At 38.8% G+C, this 12651-nt stretch overlaps 1 protein-coding gene across 6 annotated transcripts in view; it reads left to right on the plus strand.

Moving 5' to 3' along the window:
* Nucleotides 1-12651, plus strand: part of CDC14B (cell division cycle 14B) — a 91887-nt gene that overhangs the window by 39044 nt on the left and 40192 nt on the right. For all 6 annotated transcript variants that reach the window (XM_045193656.3, XM_045193657.3, XM_045193658.3 and 3 more), the window contains exons 3-4: nt 473-548; nt 2101-2193. In XM_045193656.3, the coding sequence (XP_045049591.1) occupies nt 473-548; nt 2101-2193 (169 nt within the window). The remainder of the gene's footprint in view (nt 1-472; nt 549-2100; nt 2194-12651) is intronic.

Below are 12651 nucleotides of genomic sequence, written 5' to 3' on the forward strand. Positions count from 1 at the left end.
AACCTTGGAAAATTACAAATCTGTTGACTGATTAATTGCAGGGCTTTTTTCCTTTAAGTAACCTTAATAATAAAATAGACCCTTAGGGAAAAAAATCAAAATGAAAGAATCTTCCTAAATTTAACAATTTATATTTGACATTCTAATAGTTTACAGTACAGTGAGATATAAACTAATATACTAAGATGTGTTTTTACCAGTGGAGATGTGTGGAAAAAGTCTTTTTATTCAGAAAGGTATTTTCATGTGTTAATTGAGGTTAGATTTAGTTGTTGAGCCAATTTTCATGTTTCTTAATAGGCATTATATACCAGAATATGTCTTCCACTAGTTTAAGGCAGTACCTTTAAGTTGTGTGACTGATAACAATTTGGTGTATGCTTCCTTGTCTTAATTTGATCTTGTAGCTCCAAAAAGGCATATTCGGGGCATCCAGAATATACATACACATTTTTGCTTTTTACTTTTAAAGCTTCTACGCAGATTTTGGACCACTCAATCTGGCAATGGTTTACAGATATTGTTGCAAGATAAATAAGAAATTAAAGGTAAAGTCATTTTTACTTAAGATTTGACTTAATCATTGTTAGCCTGATCTTGGGGAGGGGAAAGTAAGGAAAGCACTTCTCTGTTTGAAAAAGAAAATGTCATGTTTTTTTACTGCAGTGGTGTTTGGGACATATTGGGGGGGGGGTTGCTTTATAAAGGTATAGTGTATATGTTAGTTTTCCAGAGTTTTAATTGAACAGTTTAAGTTTGGGTATTTGGTTCAGGTTTGGGTCAGTGATGCTCAAATACTTGAAAGTCAAAGTGGAAATTGGTTAATAAAGTAAACCTCTTACTGTCTGACCTAATGGAACTGAAACCTAATGAGAAGCTTCCCTTGCTGTGGTCATTGTCCTTTCTGCCTTCACTTTGAGAGGAGTGCTAGCAAATAAAGAAAAATCTGCCCATCTCACTTTCTCTAATTCTACCTTGAATCTCCGCTGATGTACTACTTGTGACTCTTCTTCACCCTGACTTTTACACACACGGGTGAAGATCAGGGGAAGCAAGGGCAGACTAGCATCCTTAAGGCTGTCACTCAGAGTTGCAAAAGTGTTTTTCCATTAGTTGAACTTAGACCCCATCCATTTATTTTAAAAACTTTGAATTATTGCTCATGCACAATAGGAAGTTTATATATTGCTAGCAATTCCTAGTTAGTCACTATAAGTTCTCAAGTAAATGCTGGACTCAGGAACAGGTCCTTTTTAAAAACAGCTTTATTTGGTCAGTTAAGTTACCAGGCTGCTATGCAGAAGAAATAAAATTTCTTTTCATTTAAAAATTAAATTATATTAAAAATGTATGGGTGAGTATGGCAAATTCTTTTCACTTGAATATCAGACCTAAAATTTCACATCATATATGTTAGAATCATCTGTCAGATGAGCTACTAATCTGTAAAGTGGAAATTGTGGGATTGCCTTTCTTTTTGTATTATGTATATTCACTACAGGCTTATATAGAGGTGGAGACTCTTCCTTCTGGACTTTTGTCTCTCTTGGGTAGGAATAGAAGCATTTATAGTCTTATGTATTTATGTCTCCCTCACCCCACCCCTTTTTTCAGTTGTCATTGGCAGGTCTTTTGCTTCATAGAGGACTACGAAGCTAAAAAAAATCCCCCCCCCCACTTGTGTTCCTTTGCTTTAATTTTGAAAGAATTTTTTCCCATCCTCAGCCATCTATGGACTTTTATCTTTTAGGTCAACTAAGAAAGTATTGGTCTTTTTTAAAAATTTTAAATAGTAGGAAAGTGAAAGAAAAGTGCCTCCCTCCCCCCTTCCAGATTCTTATATATTCCTTCAGAGGTGGTCTGTACTTTATATATCTGTTCATATCTTTTTGTTTTTTCTTTAATTGTACATACTTCTAATCCAAGAGTATGTCTTTTATGGGGAGGTACACAGTACTTGGAGTATCAAAGTTAATCTTTTTAAATGTCTTGCTAATAATTATGAATGCTAAGCTTTGGAATTTATCTTCATCACAAAATAAAATTTTAGAAAACTTGAAATGAAAAAGAAAGTACTAACAGTTGTGTGTCTTTATACAGTCCCTTACAATGATAAGGAAGAAAATTGTCCATTTCACTGGCTCTGATAAGAGAAAACAAGCAAACGCAGCTTTCCTCATTGGATGCTACATGGTAAGTCTTTAATTACCTTACTGATGTAGTAGTGAAAATGCCGACACAGTGGTACTTCGCTGTTGGAAATTTGAGATTATTGTTTTTCTAAAATAATGTCTTGATTTTTTTCAGAGAAACCTGTTTTGCTTTTTAAAAATTGACCAACTGGGGAAGGCTGTGCATATGTAGGGGCAGGGCACATATGGTAGATCTCTGTACCTCCTGCTCATTCTCCTCTGAACCTAAAACTGCTTTAAAAGAGTCTATTTCAAAAAAAAAAAATTGACCAGCTAGTATAAAAACCTTTGTTATGGCAGTTAACATAAGAAAATAATGCCCGCAAAGCTTGTTCTTAACTCATGACCCATTCAGTGAAGTTGTAAAAGTAGAGTCTGGCCCAATAATTGATTTAAAAAAAATCAAAGTGCACCACATGAGGTAAAAGTGCTTTATAATTTGAATACCATTTTTTCCTAACTAAGGTATGATTCTAAGATTATCGTCATTCTCATCAAAACATCTAGCAGGGGCACGTGCATAGGAAAGTGGGGAACGCACCTCGTCGCTTACAGATGGCATCGAGTGGTCCGTCTATTTGGGCCCCTGAAAGTATGTTTTGGAATAGTCGGTATTTACCCGGGGATTATGAATTTCGTTTATTTGTAAATATCATGGAAGATTTTTTTTGAGTCAATTTTTCTGCACCTAGTGTGTGCGTTTGCAGGAGAACCCAAGTAGTAGTTTTTCCTGAGGTAGCTAAGAGCTCCGCCAGAGCAGTGTCCCTCATCTTTTTGGTGGTGTGGACACAAGCTACCCCATTCGGTGAGAAGGATAGCAAGGGGCTGTTTCTTCCACTCCAAGCCACCATGGTTGTGATAGTTACTCTCCTAGATTTAAAAAAAAAAGGTTTGTTTTTGTTAATAAGTTCGTTCTTCCCTCAGCTTGTTACTGTTTCTGTCATGCTCCCTCCCTTTTAACATACACTGGTACATCTTTTCTGACTCAGTTTGATCATCTGGAATTTACATTGATTAGACCAAGTCGGTGGTACTAGTTAAAATTGGCCCCCAAATTTAATAATTCCTCTTCCCCCCTATGTCTAAGGTATATAATTAACAAAGATTAAGGCCTTTTTTGGTTTTGTTTTCCTGTTTGTGCTTACAAAAGTAGTTGAGGAATGCTTCTGAGATAACTTCAAGTTTTATTATCATCTCTGATTTTATGAAACACAGGTTGTAGATTGTGTTTATTAAAATTTGATTTCCTACGCTTACCCAGATGTTGTGGTGGTGGGTTTTTTTGGGGTTTTTTTTCCCATCTTTTCTGCTGTTTGTTGTGCTTAGCAGCAAAAATCCTTGGGTATTGGGGGAGGGAAGAGCCAAAGCAAGTTCCCAAGAAAAACAGTATGCAAAGGGGGCTCCCATTCTTTGGGGAGAGAAACCCCATGATTAGAGGAAATCAAGACAGCTTTACAGAAAGAGGGACACAGCCAGGATTCCTGGAATTTTAACATATTAAAGGGGACCCTAGAGAAGGGTTTCTTGGTACAACAATAAAAGTCCCTACACTGCTCAGGAGAAAACACACCTCTGCCTGCGCTGTTTGAGGTCAGCGCTTTGTCTCCGCTTAGTTGAGATGTCCCCAAGGTGGTGGGTCCTGAGGAACCAGACCTGGTGACTTCAGTGTGAAGAACCCCTGGGGGGTAGCTGTGGGCATGATGGGGAAATAAGCAAGGGTTGTTACAAAAACAAAGCACTTGATAATTTTACAAATAAGAAATCTCTTTAAATTTTGTTGCTGTTCTCTTATTGCCAGTTAAAAAGAGTAACCCCTTGGCATAGTTACTGAAATTTGTTGGATTGCCAGTTAAAAACAGTAACCCCTTGGCATAGTTACTGAAATTTGTTGGCATATTTGTTCGCCGTTCGGTGTTGGCCTTTTGACTCTATGGTTTTTGGCATTGTTAAAGAATATAAATTAAACCCAGTAAATTTAGATATAATTGGTTTTATTAATAATTCATGCATTGGGACACATCCCATCTGGTAAATAAATAGAAAGGTGCTCCAGCTGTAAAAAAAAAAAATAACAAACAGAAAAGAAAAAGAAAAGAAAGGTTTTTACAGGTAGAGGGTCAGATAGGAAGTTACAAGAGTAGATTATTTCAGGCAAGGTCACCTTCCCTTAGGTAAGGAAGGCAGGGGTCTTTTGAGTTAAATTACTTCTTTAATGCTGACCTGGAAACTCCAGACTGATTGGTTTTGAATTTCATTCCTGGGATGGCTGAACCTGCAGTTAGGTTAGATATTGTCTTGATAGGGTTCAGCAACAGTGACTCCATTTTTAATAGCAGGCAGAAGTTAATTTTGGGAGGATTTAAAATATTTTAGATTACAGGTCCTTTTAGGATTTTGTGATCTCGGGTTAGCACTGATTTGATTGATTAGGAAAATGCCACGTGAGCAATTGGACATCCACTTGAGTTCATTCCTCGACTCAGCTAGAAGCCAACCTGGCAGGAGGACTACAACTCTTGGCTGTGGCAAAAGTACTTGCAGCCACGAAGGGATGGCTAATGCAGGAGCCCAGAGCTGTAATGACACTAGGCAGGGACACAGGAGAAAAACATCTAAGAAAAGGAAATTTATTAATAGTAGCAAAGGAGTGACAAGATACTATAATATGGATCCTCAAAAGAATTAACATCAAAGTAATAGGTAAGTGAAGGTTTGATCTGGTTGAATTCTATGGAATCCTCTGATTCGAGATTTGTAGAGAGATGAATGGGAATTCCGTAAAAATTGATAACCTTTACTGGAATTGTTGAGGAATTTTGGAGTTAGTAAGGCTTTTTAGTGATTGGCTTGGGTGGGAGGTGGCTATGTTAAAACAAATAAAAAATCTGGAGGAAAACTTAAGAAGTCCATTCCAAATGGACTGACTCGATCCATCTCTGCCCTTTGAGGCTCGGGCCTGCCAAAGGAATCATGCTCGCTTGATCCTCCTTTACTGAAAAGGACTGATATGGTGTGTGGAGGGGGTGTGGGCATGAAGCACTAGCATTTCTATTTAATTTTTTATCCTAAACCAGAGAGATTAGGCTTTACGGATACTTAAAGTGGGATTGGTACGCCCATGCTCGGCTGGTGCTTTTGTGGCACAGTCGGGCCCTTCCTTCTGTCGCATCAAGTGAGAGGACCAGCTTGACTGCTCCTTTGCCCTCAGTGCGTCTCTAGTGCTGCCCCGTGTGTGTGGCCTGGTAAAGGGTTTAACCAAGTATCCCAAGTGGTGAGTCTTTGGTAGCACATTAGCCTGAAACAAAAAGTCTTTTGAACTACACTGTGAAAGAGTTGAAAACATAAAAGATAACTGAATTTTTCTTTTAAAAGATAAGTGAACTACATCATTTTATGAAATTGTAAGTTTGCTACCCTGTTGGGATAAGTCAGTGGCTGGGATAAGTCAGTGACTGTTAACCTAGCTAGATTTTGGGGTGGTGGACTTAACCTGTCGTTTCAAATATGAAATTTTGTGTGGAAAAGTAAGTTGTTTTCACAACAAATTAATAATTAAGTGCATATTTTGGAAACAAAAGTTTGAAACTTTGTCATTTTGTTGTAAAAAATTGATATTATGTACAAAACCCCTATGTGTACCCTGGAGAAATTTTTCCTTTAAAAACAAACAAACCTCGTCCGTATTTATAGAAGCAGGGCACACATGCACGTGTTCGGTGTGTATGCTATGCTCTGTGTCCCCTAGTGCAGTTTTATCGCCGCTTTTTTCAGTGAGTGATGTTTTATCATCTTTATACCCAGATTACATTATATTTCCCCAGCTGATCAAAAATGTTCAAGCCAGTATCTGATCCAGGTTGCACATGTTTGTTGTCTTTTAATCTCTTTCACACGTGGTCTCTTTTGCTAACAGCTGATTTATTGAAGAGGTCAGTCCTGTCTTGTAGAATGTTCCAGCTTTTGAATTTCTCTGCTTTTTTCCTTGTGTTTTAAAACTTGTTTCTTTGTTCTCTGTATTTCTTGTGAATTAGAGGTTAAAGCATAGGCTTGAATCCCTTCAATGTATGGTTTTCTTGTTACGGCTTTGACATATTCTGTGTGGTGTTACTTGAACGACTTGTAGTCATCTGTTTGGTTCCCCGTCAGCATTTAGTGTTTGGAACAACAATTGGTAGTACTTGCCTGAATCGGTCATTTTATTAGTGTTTCAGTGTAATATTTTTAAATTATTTCACTCATTCTTCATTTATTAGCTGGCTTTCTTTATGGGAATTGAACTTTCCCTCATCCACTTGGGGCTCTTTGGTTACCTGAACCTAATTTTCTACTGAAAAGACAGAATGAATGGTCATTTCCCTTTAATTACCAGTTTTTAAGTAAAGTGTTACATTAATAGCCACAAAACCAAATTTTATCACTTGCTTTAAAATCGTGTATATGGGTTTTGAACTCATTTGCTAAACATTTTTAAAATGTGCAGTATTCACCATTAGAGGGTTTTTTAAAAATGTTTTTTAAAATTTTATTTTATTTGAGATTTTAAAGAGAGGGGAAGGAAGGGAGAAAGAGAGGAAGAGAAACATCATTGTGCGATTGGCTGTCTTCTGTAAGCACCCCGACCAGGCGCCTAACCTGTAAGCCAGGCAGGCATGTGCCCTGACTGGGAATCGAACCAGCCACATTGCAGTTTGCTGGAGGATGCCCAACCAGCTGAGCCACAGCAGTGGGTTTGCCCTTTAGTTTTTAACAACATCCGATTAGTTGGGAATTTGGAAATTTACTAACCAAATGTACATCATTGGTGGATGGGATTGGACAGATGAGTGTCATCCTGTGTTTGCATTAACATATCATGGTCAGGTGGGGTTTCGTTGTTGTTGTTTTGTAGTTATAGCACACATTGAAATCGAGAATTGAAATAGCTGAACTTGTAACTAAGTTCTTAAATAAAAAAAGTTTTAATGAAGCATATCAATCACATTAACTGATACATTTATTAATATTTAGGGAACAGGGTTTTTTAGTACAGTGTGAAATAATTGTCACTATCTTTTTCCTTTAAATTTTTTGTGTCTATTTTAAATGGAGATGATGTGCTATTTTACTCGTAGGTGCAAACAATTTCCAGTTGCAAAACATTACTGATAAGAGGCCACTGTATACTGGATGAAGCTTAGGGGGCTTAGGTTCAGAGTGAGCTGGCTTTTAATTTTATTTTGGTAGAGTATCTTGCACAAATTGAGCATTCACTGAATATCATTTTCTTGTTCATTCTCCTGGTTCTGTCTACCATTATTATACCTTAAATCAGATTTCTATATCAAAAAACAAGGAAATTCTTAGTGTATCTTACTGGTTATCAACTTTAGTTCCATCTTACTGCCCCAACATTTGTATTTTGCTACAGATAATAATAGAGTATTCAGCTTTTCTGTAGGTTGAATATGCTTTTGAGGGCTAACTTGGGAAATTAACCATCATTTCTAACATTTTTCTGTGGTTAGAGCATTCTGAGTTTGAAAGACAAGCAAACTGTTGTTTCAAATTTGCTTTCCTCAAATGTTTCCTAGGTTACTTTTGTAAAGCTAATTGTGGTAATGTGGAAATTCCCTGTTCAAAGTGTTTCACTGTTTTTATAGCCTTAAGACTGTCTTGCCTTGTAAACATTTATATTGAAAATTATGATGCTAATTAAATTCTAGGAATATATTACTAATTTCAGCAGCCTGTCAGTAAAATTCTAAATTGCACTGAGTTTGAGATTGCTTCAACAGTTACAACAGCCCAGGGGCTTAATTTATTTTTTACTGGTGATCTTTTGAACCTATGATTTAGTTTTTCTTAATGATTTAATTATTTTGGATGCAGCGTAGTCAGCGCTGGGTTAAGGTGGCTGGAGGATAGAGAACTCACTTGAGTATATAAGACAAGGGGAGAAAAGAGGAGAGGATCTGGAAGCAGTGGGTACAAATCCAGTTTAGCAAACAGCAGTCTAGGCCCTGCAGTAGAGACTGGAGAACAGAACTATGTAGATGGCCAAAGTCTTTGTAAACACCCATCCTGGGCAAAATCCCTTCTTGAGTCTCTGTGAAAGGCAGAGCCAACAGCAAGCAGGCAGCTGTAAATAGGACCAGGCACCAGGTAGAGCGAGGTGTATTGGAGCCACAGAGAGGGCAGCATCCCTCAGGCCCTGCCCTGAGGTTGAGGCAGCTGACTGTAGTCATTACACCTCCTCATAACTTTTATTTCCCTTTTCACCTTACTGAGCCTAATATTTTAGCTGCTTGTGATAATTGCTAGGTAGTATTAACTTTGGGAGAGAGCAAAGAGAAATGGCCCTTTGATCATTTATGATATTTGATTGCAGGTCTTTTAAGCTGTGGAATTTTGTGGATTTAAAAAAATTATAATTTATTGATTATGTTATTATAGTTGTCCCAGTTTTTCCCCTTTTGTCCCCCTCTACCCAGCCCCGACCACTCCCTCAGGCAAATCCCCACGTCATTGCCCTTGTCCACGGGTCATGCATATAGTTCTTTGGCTACTTTACTTCCTGTGCTGTGCTTTGCATCCCCATGACTAAGTTATAACTGCCAATTTGTACTTCTTAATCCCTTCACCTTTTTCACCCATCCCCCGATCCACTCCCACCTGGTAACCATCACAAAGTTCTCTGTATTTGTGATTCTGTTTCTGTTCTGCTTGCCCTTTTATTTCATCTTTTATATTCGATTGTTGATAGATACATATTTATTGTAATTTTATTGTTAATATTTTTGATTTTCTTCTTAAAGAGCACTCTTTAAAATTTCATGTAACACTCATTTGGTGGTGATGAACTCTCTTTTAGCTTTTTCTTATCTGGGGAACTCTTTCTCTGTCCTTTGATTCTAAATGATAGCTTTGCTGGGTAGAGTAATCTTGGTTGTAGGTCCTTGATGTAGGTCCCTTGCACTTTGTATATTTCCTGCCAATCCCAGAAGCCTGCAGAGTTTCTTTTGAGAAATCAGCTGACAGTCTTATGGGGGCGCCTTTGTAGCTAAGTGCTTTTCTTGTGCTGCTTTGAAGAGTCTTTCTTTGTTTTTAACCTTTGGCATTTAAATTAATGATGTGTCTTGGTGTGGTCCTCTTTGGGTCCAACTTGTTTGGGACACTGCACATCCTGGACTTGTGAGTCTGTGTCCTTCACCAAGTTAGGGAAGTTTTCTGTTATTTTTTCCAACAAATTTCCAATTTCTTCTCTCCACCTTCTGGCACCCCCATGATATGACTGTTGGAAGGCTTGAAGTTGTCCCAGAGGCTCCTTACACTATCTTCACTTTTTTGGATTCTTTTTATTTCTTGCTGTTCTGATTGGTTGGGGTTTTTTTGTTTGTTTAGTTTTTTGTTTTTTGGGGGTTTTTTGCTTCCTTATAATGCAAATCACTGATTTGATTCTCAGCTTTATCCACTCTCCTATTGATTTCCTATAAATTATTCTTTATTTCAAGCATTATGTCCTTCTGACTGGGTCTTTTTTATGCTGTTGATGTTCTCACTAAGTTCATGGAGCATCCTCAGAACCAGTGTTTTGAACTCTGCATCAAGTAGCTTGCTTGTCTCCATTTTCTTTAGTTCTTTTTCTGAAGTTTTGTTCTGTTCTTTCATTTGGGCCATGTTTCTTTTCTCTTCATTTTGGCAGCCTCCTGTGTTTGCTTCGATTTATTGGGTAGAGCTGCTACGTCTCCCAGGCATGGTAGAGTGACCTACTGTATTAGGTATCCTGTAGGGTCCAGTGGCACAGCTTCCCCTATTACATTACCCAAGCTGGGTGCTAGGGTTCACCCACCATGTGGGCTGTGTACACCCTCCTGTTATAGTTGAGCCTGGATTGCTCTTGGCATGTCCTGTGTTCTCTCTGGGGTTACACAGATAAGCTACAATGTTATCTGCAGATGTCTGCTACTTGTACTGGGCTTGGAGGTGCCCAAGAGAGGTCAAGCTCTGATCCAAGGCCTGCTGCTGCTAGTGCCGGGGCTGGGGCAGCTTAACAAGAGGTAGGGGCTTGCTGAAGCCACAGGCTTCTTGTTGGAGAGATTTTAGGAAAATCTGAAGAATGGGCCAAGACAAGGCATTCATATGGAAAAGCCACTGGTAAAAGCTTGGATAAGCCTGAAAGTTGGTTGGGGCTGGGCGTCAGGGAATCACCAGGGTGGGGCAAATAGTGTGAGCCAGGTTCACAGAGTCTCAGACACTGCCGTTGCCTGTCAGCTCTGTCAGGGGGAGGAGTCAGAAAAGGAACCACGGCTTCTGTCTGGAAGAAAGCTGCCCCTGAGCTCTTACCCTCATACCAGACATTTCAGTTCCTCCTTGTATGGCTTCCCATCTGCTGCACCAGTTCTGGAGCTCAGAGGGAGTGATTATGAGTAAATCTGTGTGTGGGCTCTTTAAGAAGAACTGCCTGGGACTCCAGAAGTTTCTGTCTTCCACAGCCTCAATCCTCACTGGGTTTTACAGCCAGAAGTAATGAGACTCTCTTCCTGGCACTGGAACCCTGGGCTGGGGGTCTGGTGTAGGGTTGGGACCCCTCGCTCCTGAGATCTCCCTGTTGACTTTTATTTGTCACACATGCATGTAAGACCAGCCTGTCTGTGCCTTGCCCCTCCTGCCAGTCTCGGTGTGGTTTCTTCTTCAATTCCGCAGTTGTAGGACTTCCATTCGTCTCGATTTCTAATGGTTCTGAATGATGGTGGTTCTGCAGCTTAGTTGTAATTTTGATGTGGTTGTGCAAGGAGGCAAGCCGTGTTTGCCTGCGCTGCCAGCTTGGCTGGTAGTCTGAGCTCTGACTTTTGGATCCCTTTCTTGTTTCAGTGCTTGTTTTAGATGGTGTGGTTTCTCGTCTATAAATGTGGCCTGAGCAGTAGGTGCGTTTCTGTCAGTAACAAGCAGTGTGGCCCTGAGCCCTCAGTTGGAGTGTTGTCCTGTGAACTGGAAGGTCGCGGGTTCTGTCGCTAGTTGGGGTGCCTATGGGAGGCAACCACTTGATGTTTCTCCCTCACATGGATGTTTCTCTCTCTCCCACCCATCCCTTCTCTTCAAAATCAGTAAGCATGTCCTCAGCCGAGACTTTAAAAACAAACCAAAAAACAAGCAGTGTGATCTTGGGTGAGCAGTTAACCCCACAGGTTGGATAGTAGTAGCCTGCCAGCTTTACATACCTCAGGGTTTTTATAAACAGTAGTTTGTTTGTTTTTGTCAGTATTTAAAAATGAGGATATTTCATTTTTTTTAAATTAAGATTTTTGCTTTGTCTTAAAAAAAGCGCCCCTCCCCCTGAGATAGCACGTCCGTCCGTGTGCACTTCCACTCTGGGCAGTTCCCTCGTGTTCGGTAGCTGCCTGCTTGTCTAACAGGGGTCATTATGCCAACCTACCACAGATCTATAAATAATAGCAATTTGAAAAATAAAAACTATCGAAATATAAGGCCCTCTGAAATTTTTAGAAATGATTTAATATTTCTTATTAGTGTTTGTGCGGAAGCTGAAAGTGATTTTTATCTTATTTATTTTTATCATGAAAAATTGTTTATTATATATAGTCTTTCTGTGCTCACCTTTTTTATTCAGTAGTTGGATCTTTAAGCTTATTTCCAACATGTATTGATTCATGAGCATTCTATGTTAATCTAGAGAGTGATTTTTTTAGAAAATTTCAGTCAAGTTCTCAACATAGGAAATACTATCATTTGGCTCACGTGAAAATAGTTAAATCTGAAAACATTGTGACATTTCTCCATGAAGAATATTTGAAAATAGTTTACCCATTTATGAATCTCTTTACCCAAAAGGCTGCCACATTTGTTGTAGAATTTAAATACCCTGTATTGTTTTTGAGTCAGATATGATGATTTATAATGTTTTGGTTTTTAAAACTGTATGTACCAGAAGCTCTAAGTACATAGATTAAACTTCAAAATGTTTTGTATAAGAACAGAAATAAGAAGCACATGGCTAAATAATTTTGTAACTGTGTAATGACGTTTTATTATTTGAGATGGTCAGAATTTAAACTGACCATCTCAAACTTGATCTTATAAACGATCAAGTTGCGATCCTTTTGTTTCAGCCATTGCTAATTGAGCCCCTCCTGGGTTCTGAAACATAGATAGGTAATGCAGGGTCAGACAGATGGTAATTTCAAATGGGGGGGGGGTCGTCCTAGGAATGGCTACAGTGTTATTCAGCAAAAAAGAACCTTGACTGTGAAATTCCCTACTAACCTAACTTCTCAAGTATATTCTATCCCAATATTTCATTCTTGCGAGATTTCTTTTTGGTCCTTCGGAGAGGTTTCTTGAGAGAGACAGACACACACACACACACATACACGATAACACATAGTCCTTACTGATGATTCTTAAGCTGTGGGGCTTTCTTACCTTAACATCTCTGCACTTGTCACGTATTTTTTTATTTATC

The sequence above is a fragment of the Desmodus rotundus genome, chromosome 1 (assembly GCF_022682495.2).
Source record: "Desmodus rotundus isolate HL8 chromosome 1, HLdesRot8A.1, whole genome shotgun sequence".
Taxonomy (NCBI): Eukaryota; Metazoa; Chordata; class Mammalia; order Chiroptera; family Phyllostomidae; genus Desmodus; species Desmodus rotundus.